At 43.0% G+C, this 19,189-nt stretch overlaps 1 protein-coding gene across 2 annotated transcripts in view; it reads left to right on the forward strand.

Moving 5' to 3' along the window:
- The window catches only part of LOC6527152 (E3 ubiquitin-protein ligase TRIM9), a 76,739-nt gene extending 58,790 nt beyond the window's left edge, over positions 1–17,949 (forward strand). Inside the window, exons 2-10 of one of the 2 annotated variants that reach the window (XM_015198136.2) lie at positions 9,702–9,797; positions 9,866–9,997; positions 10,188–10,289; positions 10,361–10,520; positions 11,307–11,339; positions 12,589–12,728; positions 13,055–13,193; positions 15,091–15,324; positions 16,638–17,949. In XM_015198136.2, the coding sequence (XP_015053622.1) occupies positions 9,702–9,797; positions 9,866–9,997; positions 10,188–10,289; positions 10,361–10,520; positions 11,307–11,339; positions 12,589–12,728; positions 13,055–13,193; positions 15,091–15,324; positions 16,638–16,927 (1,326 nt within the window). In that variant the 3' untranslated portion in view covers positions 16,928–17,949. The remainder of the gene's footprint in view (positions 1–9,701; positions 9,798–9,865; positions 9,998–10,187; positions 10,290–10,360; positions 10,521–11,306; positions 11,340–12,588; positions 12,729–13,054; positions 13,194–15,090; positions 15,325–16,637) is intronic. The other variant, XM_002088210.4, reaches the window with a different exon arrangement.
- The last annotated feature ends 1,240 nt before the right edge of the window (positions 17,950–19,189 follow it).

A 19,189-nucleotide genomic window follows, 5' to 3' on the forward strand; every position in this document is an offset into this window, starting at 1 on the left:
TAAGCCAAAAACCACAACGTTGTTCGCTGGTTTGGGCCGTTTAAGTTTTGATGTCGAACTTGCTGTTGATGTTGCCCACGCAACCGCAATGGAAACATAAGGCCTTCAATGCCGTCTGGGCTGCAACTTTTCTGTGTGTCTTGGCCCTTTTTGCACCACTCCAACTCCCTGGGCGGTATTTATGCGCCCTGGCATTGCATGAAGTCATTTGCATTTCGCGTTAATTTTACATGCAAATAAATGTCGTATTTAAATGCAATTAAAATTGTTTACCCGGCTGCATTCCGCCCAGAAGAGAGTACGTGTGGAAAGGTTCGACTGGCATGCCTTCACATAAAGTTGCGAGTCCTGGGAGTCCTTTGCCCATCTCCTCACAGGAGCCACTGAAATGGGCTGCTCCTTTATTTATGAAGCCGCATAATGGAAAATCAACTTGCCAGCAAAGCAATTCGTGGTTTCAGTTGTATTAACTGCAATTTAAGCATTTCCACATTGGGTTATTAGTCTAAATTATAAGAGAACTAATTAAAGCATTAAAGTATAAGAAAACTAATTAAATATTTTCTCTGCTTTGAGAATAAAGATAAGGGATTAAAGACTTTACAGCTTTTCGTTGATTAGCCTCCTCTGTTTTTCCTTTGGTTCCTGAGTAACCCACTATATTCTGAACGGCTTTCTTCTCTGACTCATTTGGCAACTTGAATCCCAACGAAGTCATCTGTGTGAGTCAGGCTCGCTGATCAGATTTCACCTCTTGATGACAAAGTTATTCGCTTTTTTTAGGCCAACCTTTCCAGCGAAATTGATGCAGCAAAATATTTATCTTGCAAATTTCCTTATCGAAATGCCATTAAAGCTTAAAAGGATTTCGGTTGCCAAAAAGCCCTGTATCGCAACAACAACCACTTGTTGCTTCATATGCTGATTCCCTTGTTGTTGTAGGTGCTTTAAATGTTGTTGCTACTATTGTTGTTGTTGCTGCTGCTGTTGTTGTCGTTGTTGTTGTTGGTGGCATGTGTGAAACGACGGCACTCGAACAATTTTCGTCGCACAACAAGCAAATTTCGTTGTCGAAATACGTGAAATTTTTTCACAGCCACTTCACAAATTTGCCAGTTGTTGTTCGGCGCTTTTGTTGTCGAGTGTACAAGTGTACACGAGTGTGTGTGTATGTGTGTGTGGGTACACTGTGCTACGTAGGTGGCATTGTCAGCGGATCGCAGCTGCCGGAGCTCAGCTCTTTGCACCCGAAGTACCGACCACTTGACATTTCGCCAAATTAGTTGCGCCTTGATTTTCGATGCCGGGGATTTGGTTACTCAATTTGACTTTTCGGCTTACGGCTTAGTGGATACGGATACCCATGGTTACTCATCGGATTTGGCGAGCGAGTTGTATCCATTTGCTAGCCACTTGTGCGGAAAATGCCAACCTCGTTGTTGTCACATTAGTCACTCTAAAAATAATGGGCGCAATTGATGATCTAATAGATGGAACTGATACCTATAATGGCATAAGCATTTTAATATTTATATATAAGACATATAATTAAAAAATAATATTTTTGGAATTGATTTGAAAAGGTTCGACTAGCTTGATAGATTTTATATGTGCCACAGCTTATATATCCATTTTATTTTAGTTTCATGAACTCAAATGTTTTTTCGAGTGCCAAATCGATACAGTTTAGTAACCACCTGCATAATCCATGTTTTGACACGCTCCATCGCTTGGAGCTTTCGCCGCTTGTTTACACTGGCAATCTGCGGTATCCACTTGGATCCCGGTTCAATTAACATGTTTTCTCGCTTTATGGCCGGCTGAGAGAAATGCGAAACTGGCAGCATTTAGCCAGCACTTAACCCGTCGCTGGTACGTCGTCCCAATGGCCACCGCTCCCCATAACACTTAAAGTCACATCTCGGAGTCGCAATCGCAATCGCCACTGCGAGCTCCAGCTGGAAGCCATGACCAAGCCGAAGACCACTTTGTGGGACATTTAGTGCAGAATGCGAGCAGGCAAATTATGGGAGCCATCAATATTGTGGAATGGCGAGGCGGAGTGCCGAGGAAATCAGTGTAAATATTAGTTTTTAAATGAGGCAGCCAGTTGTTGGGTGGCACGTCGAATCACTTCCAAGGAAACGAATAACTAAGGGCGTCAGGAAAACTGCAGGGTTATTGCACTTTGCAATTATTAGCACACACAAAAGAACTAGTCATTCCTTCGTCACTAATTAGACATTAATATAACTTTACTTAGACATTAGAATAACTTGAATACATTTAAGCTGAAGCTTTGCTTTCTCGATTTCGATCAGACCGATAATGGCACTTTATAGTTTTAATTAAATTGGGAAATACCGACCATCTTCGAGGCAATGGCATTCCTCCGAATGCCCAGCTAATTAGGGAGTCCACTCCCGTTTTAGCAGCAAACTGAGGGGCTCTTGACATATTGGGTAAATTTATACAAATTAAATTATTAAGGAGCAGCCGACATGCGGCCCGTTTCCCAGTTGCTCGTCGGTTTGTCAGGCTGTCAGCATTTTGCTGGATGCTTCTGCTATGCGGCTTGTCACAGCCAGATCGTTTGGTTTGGTTCTGTTGGGTTGTGTTGGGTTGGGTTTTGCCCCAAGCCCGGAATTCTGCAGCAATGTTGATGCTTTTATTTTTGTATTTTTTTTGTAACCCCTTTGGGGGCAGCGAATTCTGCGGGCCGCAGCTACCAAAACTTATTTTTCACTCGCATGATGCGGCAGCAGGGTTTCGGAATAGGGGGACTTATCCCACGAGAGTCCGTGTCAAACATGTTTAACAGAGGACTACCACAACAACAATATCAACAACAACGGAGGGAACAACAATGCATCCGACAGCAATAACAATAACAAACAAAATGAAAACCAGTTTGGGTTGCCCTGCTGCCGCGCTGTGACAATCAGAATAAAAATAATAATACCCAGCACAAACATCGCCGAAAAAAAAAGAGGAAAAAGAAGGCACCGAAAATGTTTGCAACTGTCACTGGAACAACGCAAAAAGTTTTCGAGTTTTGTTTCCGTATCGGGTTTATTTTTCTACGGTTTCAGAAAAAAGAAATCCAGCGATTGGGATGATAAAATAATGTTTTATTTTCCCTGCAGCTCTGTGGTTTTTGCATACATTTAAAGATTAGAAAAATGGTTTAGGCATTCAGTTGCGATTGCAGTGTTCGAATTCATTGGCTGCGATTAGAAAGGAGATCTCCATCTTCTTGACTTGGAAATCAGCCCTTAAACAAATTAAAGATGACATAACAATCCCCTTTCATCATTTGTATAAACATATGCGGCTTTTTTGTGACGTGATTGCACGACATGAAGTCACCCCTCTAATAATACTGCTTTTTGATATACAAGCTCCCCCATTTTGGTGAGCGAATTTGCGCACTTTTATGACACTAAATGTCACTAATTTGACACGAAATGTCAGCGCAACTAATGCGAATATGGAATGTGTCAGAAAAATGCATAACTGGCAAGTTTTTTACCAGCTTTCTGTCGCATTAGTGGACACAAAATGATAGGGGCAACATCAGCATACTCAAATACATAGTACATATATGCTGAATATAACGAGGCGAAATTAGGAGCGAGAAAACGAGGATGGCAATTGCTTCTTAGTTGGTCCCTCAGTGACCATCCGTATAAGGAGTGGAGTGAAGTGAAGTAAAGTGAAGTCGGCATTCCCGCGAAGCAAATCCAAATAAGGTCAAAATTGCGAATATGATTTCCGCTCAAATTCCCCCTTTTTCTCCAGTCGTTTTCATGCCTTAATCCTAATTTATGCGCAAGTAATGATGAAGACTGGCGTTGTCCTTTCGCCGCAGAAAGAGTGGCTCTTTCTTCCGCCGACGGGATTAAGTGGCTTTCAGTTCTGCAGCCAGCTGCCGTTCTGCATTCTGAGTTATCCGAAGTCCGGGACAATGGGGTTGTCAACAGGGCGAATGTCTGGCAGTCAGTATGAAATTGACTTTGGGTCAGCCGACAGTCGGAAAAGGGCTTAGGTTCGAGGTTCAAGGCGTTCGTAATGAATTGTAAACGCAGACACGTGTGTCGCTTCTTCGGTCTTAGCTTCTCCGGGTATTAGCAGTTTCGCAATGAAGGGGGCTCTACTTTGACGGATCGAAAGTTCCTCAAGAATTCACCCCTCTGCGGTCATGACTTGGCCACTTCCCGTCTCGACTTTGCCCATTCCCACTTCCCATTCCGCTTGATTGGCTAGCACACTCAGAAAAGTATCTTTATCAGTTCTCTACTAAATTCAATCCCTTATGAAATAGTTTCTTATATGGACTTGATCCTTTTCCTAGACTTTTGATTGCAATATCTATTTAGTCATGAGCACTTCTAAAGTAGCTTTTTTTTTTTTTTTTCCAAATTTGAAAGCAAATTGAATTGAAAGCAGGAGAATATTACTTTAAAGCTTATTTTATTTATTCCAACGTATTTATTATTCCAATAAAATGTTGTGTGATTCCCAACGAATTTAATAACAACATTTACACTTCTTTTTAGTTTTACTTGGAAATTTTTGGCTGTGCAGAACTTGTTTTCCAGTTGTGGCAAATGTGCTGCTGACCAAATGCTGCCAACGTGTTCCACTTCACGGCTCTGTTGTTTTAAATTTGTCATGAAAATATTTTGATTGTTGCGCATTCGGTTGCACCACCCCCCTCTTTGCTGCCCTCACCTTTTTCCCCTCCCCCCAGCGATTGCGACTCCCCGACGAGTAGTTCAAATATTGTTTCACACACCCCCGGGGCATTTGTTTGGCATCTATTTCCCTGCTCCGGCAGATGAGTGCACATGCTCTACAAATTCCACATACGTTTTCCAAATTAGATTCTGCGGTTTTCGAATGTCTCTTTGTGTGTCAGTCTGCGCTGCTGCCCGCTAGGGGGCGCCACGCCGGGTCGCAATCAATCGCCGATGGGGGATTCCCCCTTGTGTGTTTATTTGCTCGTTTTTGTAATTTTGTTTTGCCTTCCGTTGCGCGTCTATTTCTATTTCCATGCTGATTTCCAATCTTGTTTATTTTTCCTTTTGCCTTCCCAAATGTTATTTGCTCGAGTCGCTAATTAATTAGACGAAGCAGCAGCTCAGTAGCTCAGTAAGCTGACATCTTGACTCATTTTTAATCGGCAAGTTGGCATGCAAGCCAGGCAGAAAAGTCCACAGACGCAGCCAGAAACAGAGACTCATAATCCAATTTAAAAAACCATCTCCGTCAGACGCTTCCTTTGACTGCCACATAAATCAATGGGACGCGCGCTTAAAATTCATATCTTGTCAGAATGTAAGTTGTATTTTAAGCTTTTTATCGGGCCCCAAAAGGCGGCTGCAACGCGCCTCACATTACTCATGCCCCGTCGACTTGCAGCCGAGAAAAGGAAGCAAAAGCGCTGGTTATGAATGGATAAACGAGCCGAAGGTGGTGCGGCGTCTCAGTGCCTTAGTGGTGCGGTGGTGCGTGGGTGAAGGGCGAAACTGAGACGGCAAAAGGTAAGGCACAAGTCAAATTTGGGGGCCACCTCTCCACTTCAGCGCTTTCGATTAGGGTGATTCATGATTCATTCAAATCGAATTTGTTAAACCTATTACTTCCTTAAAAAAACTTGTACTGCATTGTATTTAGCTAACTGATAAAAGCAAATAGCAGAAGTAACACATGTCTTTTGCTGAAACTACAAAAGTAAAGCTACCAATTGCATCGTAAACCTGAATGAAAGTACTTTGATCCTTCTTATATTTATGATGATCCAAGGCAGTAAGTTCGCAACTAATCATTGGCAATGGCTCACCCTACCAACTCCGAAAGTAAGACGTCGAGGCACCATTACTTTTTGTGGCTAAATCTTTTGGCCATTTAGGCTATGTGTGCGCCGTAAGCAGAGCATCAACAACTCAATCGCCAGGGCCACGTGTTGCATGTGCAGCACGAAATGGCTGTAAATATTATTTATGTGCGTTAATGCCAAACACCGTATTCGGATCGGGCTCAAAGTGAGGCGAACATGTGTCCAGAGTGCCGGCAACACGAGCTACTTGAGCGGATCTCATATATCCGCGGCTTTATGCCTCAAATGCGTTATAATTCAAGCCCGAATACCTGGCCACCTGTTCGTCGGATATCTGAGTCGTTGTCACGTCGCCGCCACTCCACTCCACTCCGCCATAAATATTGCTAACTATATGATGACATGTTTCATAGTTTACGCTGCTGAGATGATGAGTTCTCATTTGGGGAAAATCATCGCACTTTCAGCGCCAGCGTTTCATTGCCTTATGTTGCTCAATTCCAAGATAATGGCTGCTGCAACTCTGATCTACGATTTCTGCCTGGCTAATTCGCTGCCAACGAGCACGCAACTAATGAACCTCAGGCTGGGGCACGATCCGCACTGCACAATATGGTTTATTTATAGCAGAACACTGCGCCGCCGGGGCAACTGAATTATGGGCAACATTACAGTGCAGCACTGAACTGCAAACCTAAATCATTGTCTAGAATAAATGTAGTAAAAAAAATTCAATGGGACTTATGATTGATTAAAAGATACTTACGTAAAAATCGTAAACTGAAACATATTTAAATGAGGATAATATGCAATGTTCTATCTTTGTTATATGATTAATCTTCAGTGCTTGCAGACCAGTGTAAACCCAGCATACAGTAGCTAGCAACTTGTTGCCAATGGCGGCGCCAAGCAACATTCTGTTGAATTCACGACTGCAAAGTCGCCACAAAGTCTGCGATTCTAATCTTTGGCTGTGGCCAGCCTATATACCCCTGTTAACTATACAAATTGTGCGATGTCGTGTGTTAGGTGAGTTTGAGTGGGGCAGGGAGATGGTTGTCAACGCTTTTGTACTGCCTTTTGGCTTATTGCCATTTGCAAGAGATGGAATCTGGCATCTTTATAGTTTAGTACGGAACGCAGACTCATTTGGCTTTTATTAGCGGCGATAAGAAAATGCCAGTCTCAAGTTACTGATGAAAATGCCGCAATGCTTAAATATTACAGCAAACTGAACATTAAAGAGCATTTCTTAAAGTTATACCTTCAATAGTTACTTTGAATTACCTAATGTTCTTTTACCTAAATGAATCTTTTGTGATATCTGGCAGCCAGCTGAAATGACATTCAGACAGCAAAATTGCATAAATGTCTGTAAGAAATGTCCGTAATATTTCATCGTTTACAGAGAACATTTAAAATATTTAACTGCTAAATTAAAGCCAACTCTCGATGTTTCCTGCAGCTCGTGAGTAACTTGATACTCACAATTTAATGGGTAATTTCATGTCCCATCTGGCGGTGACTTCCCGTTTTTAAGCCGCCCATGCTGGCGCTCACTTTCAAGCACATTGTTGCTGCGTTCATCATATTAATGTGAGTGTGAGTGACTGCCGTTGTTGGCCGCGTCTCTTAACAACTTAATAATTTATTGGTATCCCCTCGGCTCCCCCGCGAAACATGTGTCACATGGCCACGTCAGTAGCTCCGAAGAAGATGAGGGCTCTTGAATTATTTACACGATTTGCATGCGTGGCAACTTTAAAGATGTTGCGTCTGTGGAGCATAAACATGTCGTATTATTATTATTTTTTACTCGCTGATAAAAGTTTTGCCTTTTTTATGGAGCTGCGTCGTAAAGCAAAAGAATCCTGGCCAAGCTATCTAGCTTGCAAAAATGTTTTGAAAAGGACGCGGAGCAACAGGAGAGGGCAGCTTATCAATGCAAAACAGACTTTCGGCTTTATTCCGTCCACTTCATATTTGAAATGCCGCCCCCACTTCATATTTGCCAACCATCCATTTCCACCATTTCCACCATTTCCAGCATTTTCATCTATTTCCATCTGCATTGTGCATGAAGCGTTGAAGCAACCCTTGAGGGATTAAATTTCAACAGTTCGCCGCCCGCGTTGCGCATTCTTGGCCAGCACTTTCCCCTTTGGAAAATCCCTTTTCCCCCATCTCCATGTGCCTTCGGTAGCTTTTCAGTAGCTCTTGCCGACTTTTCGACGCTTAGCCATCTGTCTGTGCATTTTTCGGAAAATGGGTAGCGCTTAAATGGAGATAGGGCATACAGCTAATGAATGTAATCGTCATAAGCTGCCCTTTTCGCTGCGGAAGAGCCAACTCATTACGAGTGCCTGTCTACAGAATATTTCCTTGTAATTGGGCTTGATTTTGGGGGGTGGTAGTCGAATCTTTCGGAGAATTATGAACGCAAATGCATTCAATTTAAATCCGCTCTTGGGCGCTGTCCATCAAATCGGTTGTTTATGGGCGAGTTGGGGAAGTTTCTGAGAGAAGGATTTCTAAAGAATTTGCAACGATTTATTCGGTATTTTTAGAGAGAAATATTGCTTTGAAGTAAGCATTTTCGGTTAGTTGGGAAAGAAAGCGCTACAGCTATGTATAAATATGTATTACTTAAACAGTATATGAGTATATGAGTATGCAAAAATTGTTGCCAGAACCTGAGAGGTATTTAATGTTTAGGAGTTTCTGCGTCTAACACAATCCAACCGTAATAAAACCGGGATAGCAGAACGAAACCCGCTTTTCCATGTTTCGCTTGGTGCAAGGCCATTGTACTGTCGTACCTGCAGCTATTTTGATTTGATAAGCAAACAAAGGCGACAAACAGTGGCAGCAACATGCAGAAAAACACAGCGACGACTGGCAAATAGAATAAAATAATCAGAAAACAAACGCGGAAAGTGGTAATGAGTATACGCCGTGTCGGACAAAGGAGCAGAAAATGGGGGGAAAAGCAGGAACGGAACTTCGTTCCCTGCTTTTGCTGTGTTGTCTGGAAAAGTGAAAAGCATGTAAATGCCCGAGGGCGAGCATTATGAGGCACCCCACCCCAAACCAGAGCCCACTCCGATTTCTATGCTCTAGCCCGAGAGTCTGGCAGACACTTGAGCCATCCAGCCGGCTCCTCGACATCCAGCTGGACAATAATTGTGCGAGGGTTCCGAGCCCAAGTGTCCTGCGGGCAATGACAGGCCCGTAAAAAGGAAAAGGGGGAAATGGCAGCATATTAAGCAAAGACAGAGAAAGCAGAGCCCGAATGCTAATGAATTGAAATTTGTTGGAGGCGCGGGGGCGTATGAGCAATTTAATTGCTGAGCAAATTGCGCGCGCTGATGAAAATTGAATTGTTCATTGGGTGGCGTGGCATGTCATGTCACTGTCAAGTGCAAATGTTTTCAATGCCGCAACAGCAACATTGTCTCCCCGAAAAACATACACATACAACAAATGAGGTTTGCCAATGTCGGCAAATGGAAATGGAAAACGAAAAGCTTGCGTGTTATTTATTATTGCTCGCCTACAACTCGGCTCGGCATTGTTTAAATGATTTTTCAAGCGATTTATTTGCGGTCTGTCTTGGCTGTGAACTTAATGAATTTTCCCCGCGGAAAAGCTCTCGACTTTGACGTGCAACTATGAAAATAAAAACGTGAACTGTCACCGCGGGCGTGACTAAAAGTTGCCATAAAAGAAAACCGTAACCAAAGCCGTAAACTTTTATTACTGCACACTGCATTCCAGCGCTGTTTCTCATTTTAATTTTCGCGCTGATGTCATTGTCCTCGAGTCTGATTTTTGCATATCCTTTCGTATTCCTTTGCAGACGGAGCTCTCGCACAATCTGCAACAATTGTCGGAGAAGGCACGTTCCACGACCGAGTTCATTCAGCGGCTCAAAGGCATGAGCGACAAAGTCACGGTAAGTGGGGAAAAACAACCGGCGAAAAAGCCAGCAATTCGGCTAAATCTGTATCTCATCCGTATCAGGAATCCTGCATGGAGTTCGAGCGCCTTGTCCACGCCCAGTGTGAGGCACTCATTCAGGCCATCCACGACAGACGCGAGTATCTGCTGGAGGCCATTCGCATGGACAAGGACACCAAGATCAGGATACTCAAGGTGTGCTCCTCTTCCTTATTACTCAAAAGACCAGACTAAGTTATACAAATGATTAGTTATCAATACACGAGTATATATCCCAGATGTATATGAAAGTAAAACAAAGTTTATCACATGTCCTGGCATACATTTTAGTTATATTACTAGTAATATAATATACTAAATATACAATTTGCTTTTTAACTAACAGGACCAACAGTCGAACTGCACTGGCAAGTTGCAGCAAACCACAGGACTCATTCAGTTCTGCATTGAAGCTCTAAAAGAGACTGACAGCGCCGCCTTTCTTCAGGTGCGTTTTTGTGTTCAACATTTTACCAGTTCAACAGTCAATAAAAAAATAATTTTAATTCCGCTGTGCAGGTGGGCTCCATGCTCATCAATCGAGTGACCAACACGGACATGACCTGGCACCAGGAGGTCACCAATGCTGCCCCTCGAGTCTCCCCCATTGTGGATTTGACCCTGGACGATGCTGCTTTGGCACGTGCCATTGATAATTTGAACTTTATACAGATGAGAGGTAAGTGCCAGGGCACTTTATTAAAAATGCTTAAGATATGTACTCTAATAGCTATGTTCGCTAGTCAGCATACTACGAATTAATAATTGTATACCTATACAATTACAATATGAAACAATTAAATAATCTCTTGTAGAAAGAATAGACCTTGTATGTAACTAGAACTCCTTGAGTATTTATACATATGTAGAAAATTTCCAACTAATTTCGAGCTGCAGACTCCATGTTCAATATTATTGTGTCCTAACCAGCGGTGAATTATTGAGCCCAACTGTATGTGCTAGGCAAACCCACCTCGTAAATATTGTCACTAATTACGCACAAACACACAGACCCACCCAATTGGCCAAAGGTGTGACTTTGGCCCACCCTGTAGGCACTGCCAAAAACATAAACAAAAACAGAGCCTCCACTCAAAACAAAAGGGGAAAGAGCCCTTCAATCGAGGGTCGTTTAGGAGTTCCGGCTGAAGGGCTTCAAAAATAGTTTGGGGAACTCCCTCGGGAGATGGGCTCTCAAATTTAGAACTAGCAGAGTGTAGTTGCTGCTGACAACTTTTGGGAGAAAAGGAGCACCCGAAATAGATGCCCCTCAATTAAAGTGAAAGTGTTGAAATCGGATAGTGCACACACACACACACAGACTGCGGAATAACTATTAAGATACATTAAACATCTGATATGGCTAACATATTTGTGCTTTTCTTGCATCTTCCTGTCATTCTGAATGTGCCGCTTGCTATCATTTAAATGAATATACCCATAAAACCAAACAAATCATCTAAAGCCGTCAAAGATGGAGATGAAAGATGTCCGGCAGGTGAGCAAAAACCACAACCACTTGAATGCAAAACATTTCAAATGAAAAAATCAATACACAAATTAAGTTTTCGTACACAAGACAGAAACACATGCAGCTTGATTCCATAATTTTTGTTCTTCTGTTTTTGGGTAAAACTGATTTTTTGGTGCTTTTGGACTCCCTCTCTCTCTCTCTCTTTCTCACACACACACACACATGCTCATTTACTCACTCACACACACACACATCGACCTGGCTTGTCGGCCATTTTGTTTTCATGGATTTTGGCCATTGCTTTCCACCTTTGTTTTCCGTTCTTTTCCGTTCGACGGGCACACGCCTACGCATAATAATTTTTCATTTTCATTTAAGCCACTAGCTGGGAATACAAACTGCCCGAAAATGCGTCGAAATATTTTCGGCTTCACTTCCGTTTCCTGGCGAATGTCAAAAAATCCTGTCAACCCTTAGGGCTTCCATTGGGGGGCGTGGTCGCCGATGTCATTTCGAATGACATAATTTTTTACGCCAAGTTTTTGCCGTTGCCCGTCGCTTTTCATTTGACTACTCTTTCCCATCTTCATTATTTCATGCTTAAGCTTTTATTTCGCATTTTTCGTTTTATATGTTTATTATTTTTTTTATGTACCAAAGCCCCTTTTTCTGGTATTTTCCCTCGCAATTGACCCTCTTCCAGCGGTCTGCTTAGGCTTATCCCTTACACTTTTAGCCCGATTGCCGAGGCACCTTGATTTCAACTTTTTACCTTGTACCTCGCTTTTTGCTTTTTGTTTCGGTGACATTTGACAGCTTTTGGCGCCTTTTTAATTCGATGCCTGTTCAGGGGAGCGGAAATGCCCGAAGTGCCGCCGTTTTTATGTTTATTTTGCGGCATAATTTTAGGCGCTTCACTTCGGACTCGCCATTTGTGTTGTGTCATGAATTTTTATTACCAGGCGTTGGTTTTATGCCCCGATTTTACGACACCTGGGCGTGGCCAGCCCCCTCTGGGCAATTAATAAAAAGTGAAACTTCAACAAACGAGGGTGCTTTCGGTTGACAGATTCGTTTGCTGAATACAGGGATCAATTGGTTGTCCTTGCGGCTTTTATCCATCGAAACTCTTTTATTGGTTGTGGTTTTGTCTTAGTTTTACTGATAATTTGGCTTACTTTTATTTCACTACCTCTATACTAGCACTAACACTTATTTGGGGCTCTTATTGATCGTTTCCCAGCTAAAGATAACCATTCTATTTTGCCAACAGCACCCATGACACCAACTATACTGCCATCGGATTGCTCAGCCGAGAACAATTCGGTTACCGTTGCGTGGCAGCCACCGAATCACTCATTCGTCGAAGGATATGTCTTGGAACTGGATGATGGCAACGGCGGTGAATTTAGGGTACGTAAAATCAAAATGATAATAATAATATTTAAAATGATATGTAACAAATTCATCTAAGCACTTTGAACTAAAAGCACGCTTTGTAAGACCTTGTTATGTAGATGGTTAATTGAGATTCCTTAATAAAGTTATTTGACAAACTAAAGAAAATGTTAATAAACTAATGTGTGAATGAGTATAGCCAAATGAATGCCAAAACAGCTAATGAATGGCTGCACGAATCGTTCGGTTCAAGTGCTGATTGGCTGAGTGAATGAGTGAATGGCTGTCATCTTCCAATTTATTAACCCAGAACTTTAATTTGATTGCCTGCCCCCATTCAGGAAGTCTACTGCGGCAAGGAAACAATTTGCACCGTGGACGGACTGCACTTCAACTCGATGTACAATGCCCGGGTGAAGGCCTTCAATTCCGCCGGAGAGGGTGAATACTCGGAGCTGATTGGACTGCAGACTGCCGAAGGTGAGTTCCGCTTTTCACGTTTCCAGCTCTACTAGCTTTTTCAATTAAGCTGCACCACGCTCGCCGGTGAGCTACTTTCCCAACTGTTTTATAATTTAATCCTTTTCGGTCATGTGCCACCCCAATTCCATATCCACCTCTCGAGCTCCAAGTTCCCAGTTCCGAGTCCCGACTTCTCCTGGTTTCCCGTTCGTGCTTTGCATGTCAAACAGCCATTGACCCCTTTTGCGCCTGCGGGGCAGGAAAATGTGAATGGAAATGGGGCTGGAGGTGGAGGTGGAGTTGGTCGCCGAAGGGGGAGGATGTCTTCTGCAATCCAATTCGCACTTGATTGATGCATGCGCCACCTGACAGCAGCTCCTGTTCCTCCAGTTCCAGTTCCAGTGCCACTCCCACTGCTCACCACAAACGGAACGCCGCGAAAAGTTGTTTAATTTATAAAATTAACAGAGCGCTCTAGGCAACATTTCTCTGTCCGGCGTTTTATTAGTTGGGCCCCATTAATTTGCAACTTTTAATTGATTATTCCTCGCTGTCTGCGAGCTGCCTTCCAAGAGGGTCACAGGCGATTTAAGCGGTTCCACCCGAACCCGAAACCGAAACCGAGCCGATCCCACTGCAAATTGCCATTTTATAAAGTGTTTACACCGAGCGCGTGTCCCTCAGTAATTAACGCAAAACCAGTTAACAGTTTATGGCTCGTGACATTTGCGGGTGGTCGGCACTAATGGGTTAAGTCGTACACCTTAAGGACATTAGGAAAACAGTTTACAAGACGACAGTCTTGGGATATGAAAGTGCTCAAGTAATTTCAATTAGCCAGCTAAGATGCGGTCGTTTGGTTACGTGACAAATTGAAAAACCCAGTTCAGAAATGAACTAATATATATATAGAACTCTGGTATATCTAAAGCTATGGCAAATCCGCATCTTAAAGATCTTCAACCTAAAGCTAATAAACCAAAGCCGATTAAGGACCACTTTTAGTCCCTTTTAATAGACTCCTAATCCCAACTTCAGACGCATTAATTTGGCAAATATTTTAGCTCGGTCGCCCACTTGGTCATCCAATTAAGAAACTAGGAACAGTTTATAAAATCTAATTAAATGCCTGGGCATCCAGGACTCTGGGTTTATAGTGCCTGGCTCAAATCCCTCATAGTTTTAATCGCAAAGTCATATGCCCGACATAAACAAAACAATGGCCAGCCGGAGATCCTCCTGGCCCAGATGCTTGCTTTGCGGCTTGTTTGGCCACACAATTGCCTTTGGTGGACAATAAAACAGGCAACGTCATCATCGTCAGCAGACCGAGAAGTGGAGCCATAGCTCTCTTTATATATAGATGTGTAGCTGGTCCCAGCTGATTCCGGACTAGCCTTGGCCACTTAATGCGGCCACAACAATAATAAAGGAAATTTAATAAAGCACTCCACTCGACTCGCCACTCGTTGCCTACTTTGCGGCGCATAACAGCATGAACTGCAAGGAGCCAGCAACTTGGACTCCGAATTGCACTGGCCACTTGAGCTTTGACAATGGGGAAAATTGCAAACCGGTCTGGCTTTGTTTTTCTTTCCACTTTTCACTGCCCCGTGCACTGGGAAAAGATGATGGTCTTAAACTTGGAAATAATAACGCGGTAATGGGATACTATTGGTCCCTAATCAGTTGGGTGGTGAGGAAGGATATGAAGAAAACATTCTTATCTCATTAAAGGAATGCGATTGAGCTTGTTTGTTATCCAACATGATTTGTAACCAAAAGTGAAAATAATACCCTAGCAATGGTGTTATTGCGAAGGGGTATTTATGGGTGATTCTTCCAGCTTTCAATGAGTTTTAGCACATTGTTCCTAGTGTATTTATCGTCTATTTTTCTCTCCATTCCATTGCAGTGGCCTGGTTCACGTTTGATCCCGTTCTGAGCGGCGGAGCCGGTTCTGGCTTAATCTTTAGCAAAAACAACGCCACCGTGAGCGTCGAGGGCTGGGAGCACCGTGTGGCCCTCGGCTCCGTGGGATTCTCCCGCGGCGTCCACTACTGGGAGTTCACCATCGACAACTATACGGCGGACACGGATCCGGCCTTCGGAGTGGCCCGCATCGACGTGGCCCGCAACAAAATGCTGGGTGAGTACTCGCGGCTCTGAGGTCCTGTAGCTCACCTTGCAGTGGGTTACTGGTCACATTCGCATTCGCAATTCAATTAACAATTCAGAGCAGACGCCGCCGGGATAGAAACTTTGATCGAAAATAAGCAGGGCAGAGGCGAAGTGGAAAATCTGCACAACAAATAGATTCTGGCGTTGACAAAAGAGCCAATACGTATGCGCAAAGTTCGCACAGCTAATAGACTGGGATTCCGGAGGGAGTTCGGTTCGGCAACTTAAAAACTTTGCCATTTTGCCGCCTCGCAATGCGATGCCAATAAAATCGAGTGCCAAGTGGCAGGGGGGCGTATCGAAAACTTTTGCCATTTCTTGTTGCATGTGCGTGGGTTGGGGTGTCTTTCGTTACCAGACTGAGACAAAGGCAAAGACAAACACAAGCACAATCACAAACACAGGGACTTGGCAGAGGCGCCTTGAAGAATGCCACGGCAAATTGATTGAAAATGTGCGTGGTTGCGTGGGGAGTGGTTAGAAAGTGGGTGGTTTCCACAGGCAAAGGCACTGGGAGTGCAGACAAAAGTAATTAAAAGTGCGGCACTTAAACTTTTGTCAAATGCAAAAGTTTATTTGCGGCAGCGCATCCCATGCCACATTCTTTTTTTTTAAATTTTTTTATCTTTTTAAGTCTTTGCGCTGTGCGCTGCGTGTATCCTTTTCACTTACACAATTTATTCCCCAAGCTGCTCACGCGCCATTTAACACGTGCCCGCCAGCATCGCTGGAAAACTCAAGTTTTCGAATTAAATTTTCATATGCAAAGCGTTACGGAGCAGGTGGCGCCCCCAGCGACTGACATTGACACTAACAGTTGCAGTTTGCCAAGTTGTTTTACGACCCTCATGCGTTCTATAGATACGAATATACCATGTATATAGCGATGTGTACTTCCGCCCGATCCTGTTGCTCCTGCGTTTGTCAGTTATAATTCCGCAGGACTGAAACGACAGACGGCAAACTGACAAGCCAAGGATACGGTGTGGAGTCGGGGGAGCCATCGTGCCAGGCGGAGTTCAAAGTTCGCAACTGGGAGCTGCAACTGAGTTCAGCAAGTCACGGAAACGGAGAGCAAAGATTATTTGGGGCATTCAAATTATCAACGAATTCGGGTGACGATTTTCGGGACTTAAGCTGAGAGGAAGATGGGTTGACTGCTTTAAATGTGTTTCTATTTGAATCGTAAAAGGAAAAGGGGTGTTCCGTTTAAGCCACTTTACTTTTGACACCAACTACAGCTTGTCTAAAATGTTGTATTTTTTTTATTGTAATTCTCAGGCAAGGACGAGAAGTCATTCGCCATGTACATCGACCGCCAGCGATCCTGGTTTCAGCACAACTCCATACACGAGCGGCGAGTTGAGGGTGGCATCACCACGGGTAGTACGATCGGAGTGCTCTTGGATCTGGAGAGGCACACTCTGAGCTTCCTGGTCAACGAAATGCCGCAGGGATCGGTGGCGTTCCGGGATCTCTACGGCGTCTTCTATCCGGCAGTGAGCATCAACAGGGGCGTCACTCTGACCATGCACACGGCCATGGATGCGCCCAAGATGGACTACTTCTAGAGGGGATCTACTCCTAGACGGGGTTACCAGCAAATTGTTAGCAAATTGTGTACATAGAGCTTGACATTTGGCAGTTATCGGTGTCTATATAGCATTACCTTAATACGAACAGTTTACTCAGAAAGCTTACATATATATGGGTGTATGTGTACGTGTAGTTTCGGGCAAAGTTCAGCGACATATCTGCATTTAATCGTATCTCTATTCGTAGTTTTAGGCACTGTTTGTAAAACGCTGCGCCAAATCGGAGAGGAATTATTAAAAATAATTGAAAGCATTTAAAGGTATCTCGATGTAAAATACAATAACAAAACTCTCAATGTTTTTCAACACAAAAATAGAGCCAAAAATCAAGCACCGTGCAACAAAAAAAAAAATTATAATACAATCGCGAACACCAAAAAAACAAATCTAATTTAAACGCAAGCGAATAAAATCTAAGGTAAAATCCAATTAGCAATTAGTGTAGCTAAAAATCTGCATCTCTATGTCATCACACGTACGTGTGTTAAGTTTAATGTTTATGGCTAACAAATATGCATTTGTTTGAGGCTAAAATGAAATCAAAATCTACGTGTTTCGGGGGAGTTTTTATTTTAAAGACTGAAAAGAACATGTTTTTTATAAGTACGGTAGGAAAAACACGGCAAAAAGGCCTCGTTTAAATGTGCAAAACTAACCACTGCAAAATCAACAAAAAAAATGTCACAAAAATTAATAACTTTCAACATTTAAGAGCACTGCAAATGCTGCATAAAATAAATGTCCCCAAACACGAAAACCAATTTAAAGCCAAGAATTTTGCTTACAAAATAAATATGCATCGGAATATTAATACTTAATGTACCGCTAAGTTTCCTGTAAATATTAATGTATTTTTTAATAAACGTTCGGCTATTCTAGATATTTTCTATTTAAGGTGTAATGCATAAAATTAAATTCCAATGTATGTACGGACTATTTATACTTTTCAACTTAAGCCTATTTACAGCAAAAACCACAATTAAAGTTAATTACCAGTACTATGCATGTTTAAATATTTATAATAGTAATAATAGTAAAGTGCAAACAAACCGAAGAGCAAAAAATGTAATTGCGTGGGCAACTACAAGCACACATATAATTGAGTTTATTTAAAAAAGCGGAAACAAAATAAATATGAAAAAATGATAATACATTTAAAGAGCAGCGTTTTTCTTTCAGCAATCTGGTCAAATTTAATGCGGCTTGAAACTATTACCAATAATTATGAGATGGTAATCAACAAGCTAGACAGTTTTTCACATATTAATTAGTCACTAAACTTTAGTGTATGGTTATTTGTCCCACGAAACGTCACTTTCCTCGCTTTTCATTTGGTGACGCATTAGTGGAAAAGCCGGAGTTCGTTGTGCCAATTTCTGAGCGAGTTCCCGTGTTTGTTCTGCAGTTTAGTTGTTCTCCATTTATTGCTGGGGACAGCATCTGAAGCGGGAAATGTGTCGCCAACGAACAATATGAATCCTGTTTGTTGTTTTGGCATTCATCCACACACCACACACTTTCACAAATTACACACTTAACTTTAGCACTACGATGGCTTGGAAAGCAGCATGTGTCAACTGCCAGAGTCGGCATTTCTAGAATGTTTTCGGTGCGAGTGCTTTATGGGGGCAGATGCTCCATTGTTCGGTGGGTTTGACAAAAGCGAAATTTTAATGAGCACGGCGCTGAAAAAACCGCCAAAGAAACTTTTGTTGTGTCGGCCCCACATTGTTTTCACTATTTATTTATATGTGCGACGTATATAGTTATGTGCCAGGAAAACGCATCAAAGTGCAATTTTTATATCCGGGTTGCAGTTGGGAAACTAACAAGGGAAAGCGCTTAGCTGCGCCCTCTCCTCACATCCACATCCGCATCTACATCCGCATCCACATCCGCATCCGTCGACGGAGACAGCAGACAAGAGATGGAAGACAGGACACAGGACACAGGACATGGGACACAGGACATGGGGCACAGGACTTGCAGCAGCTGCTCCATCGTCGCCTGCTTCATAAATCATAAAAAACTTTCGCCGCACGTCGCCGAACAAGAACAACTCCCGACAAGCCGGCATCTCTACCCCGTTTCCCCCCAGGTTTTCCTCCCGGGAAAACTTGCCCCCGCAAACTAACCAACAGCTGCTAAGCGTTGAGTAAATGTTTTCGCGCCTCGTTGCCCTCTCAAATTCCCAAAACGTTTCCAGTCGGTGGTATTAGTGGGGCGGTATGGCGAATG

Source organism: Drosophila yakuba, chromosome 2L (assembly GCF_016746365.2).
Source record: "Drosophila yakuba strain Tai18E2 chromosome 2L, Prin_Dyak_Tai18E2_2.1, whole genome shotgun sequence".
Taxonomy (NCBI): domain Eukaryota; kingdom Metazoa; phylum Arthropoda; class Insecta; order Diptera; family Drosophilidae; genus Drosophila; species Drosophila yakuba.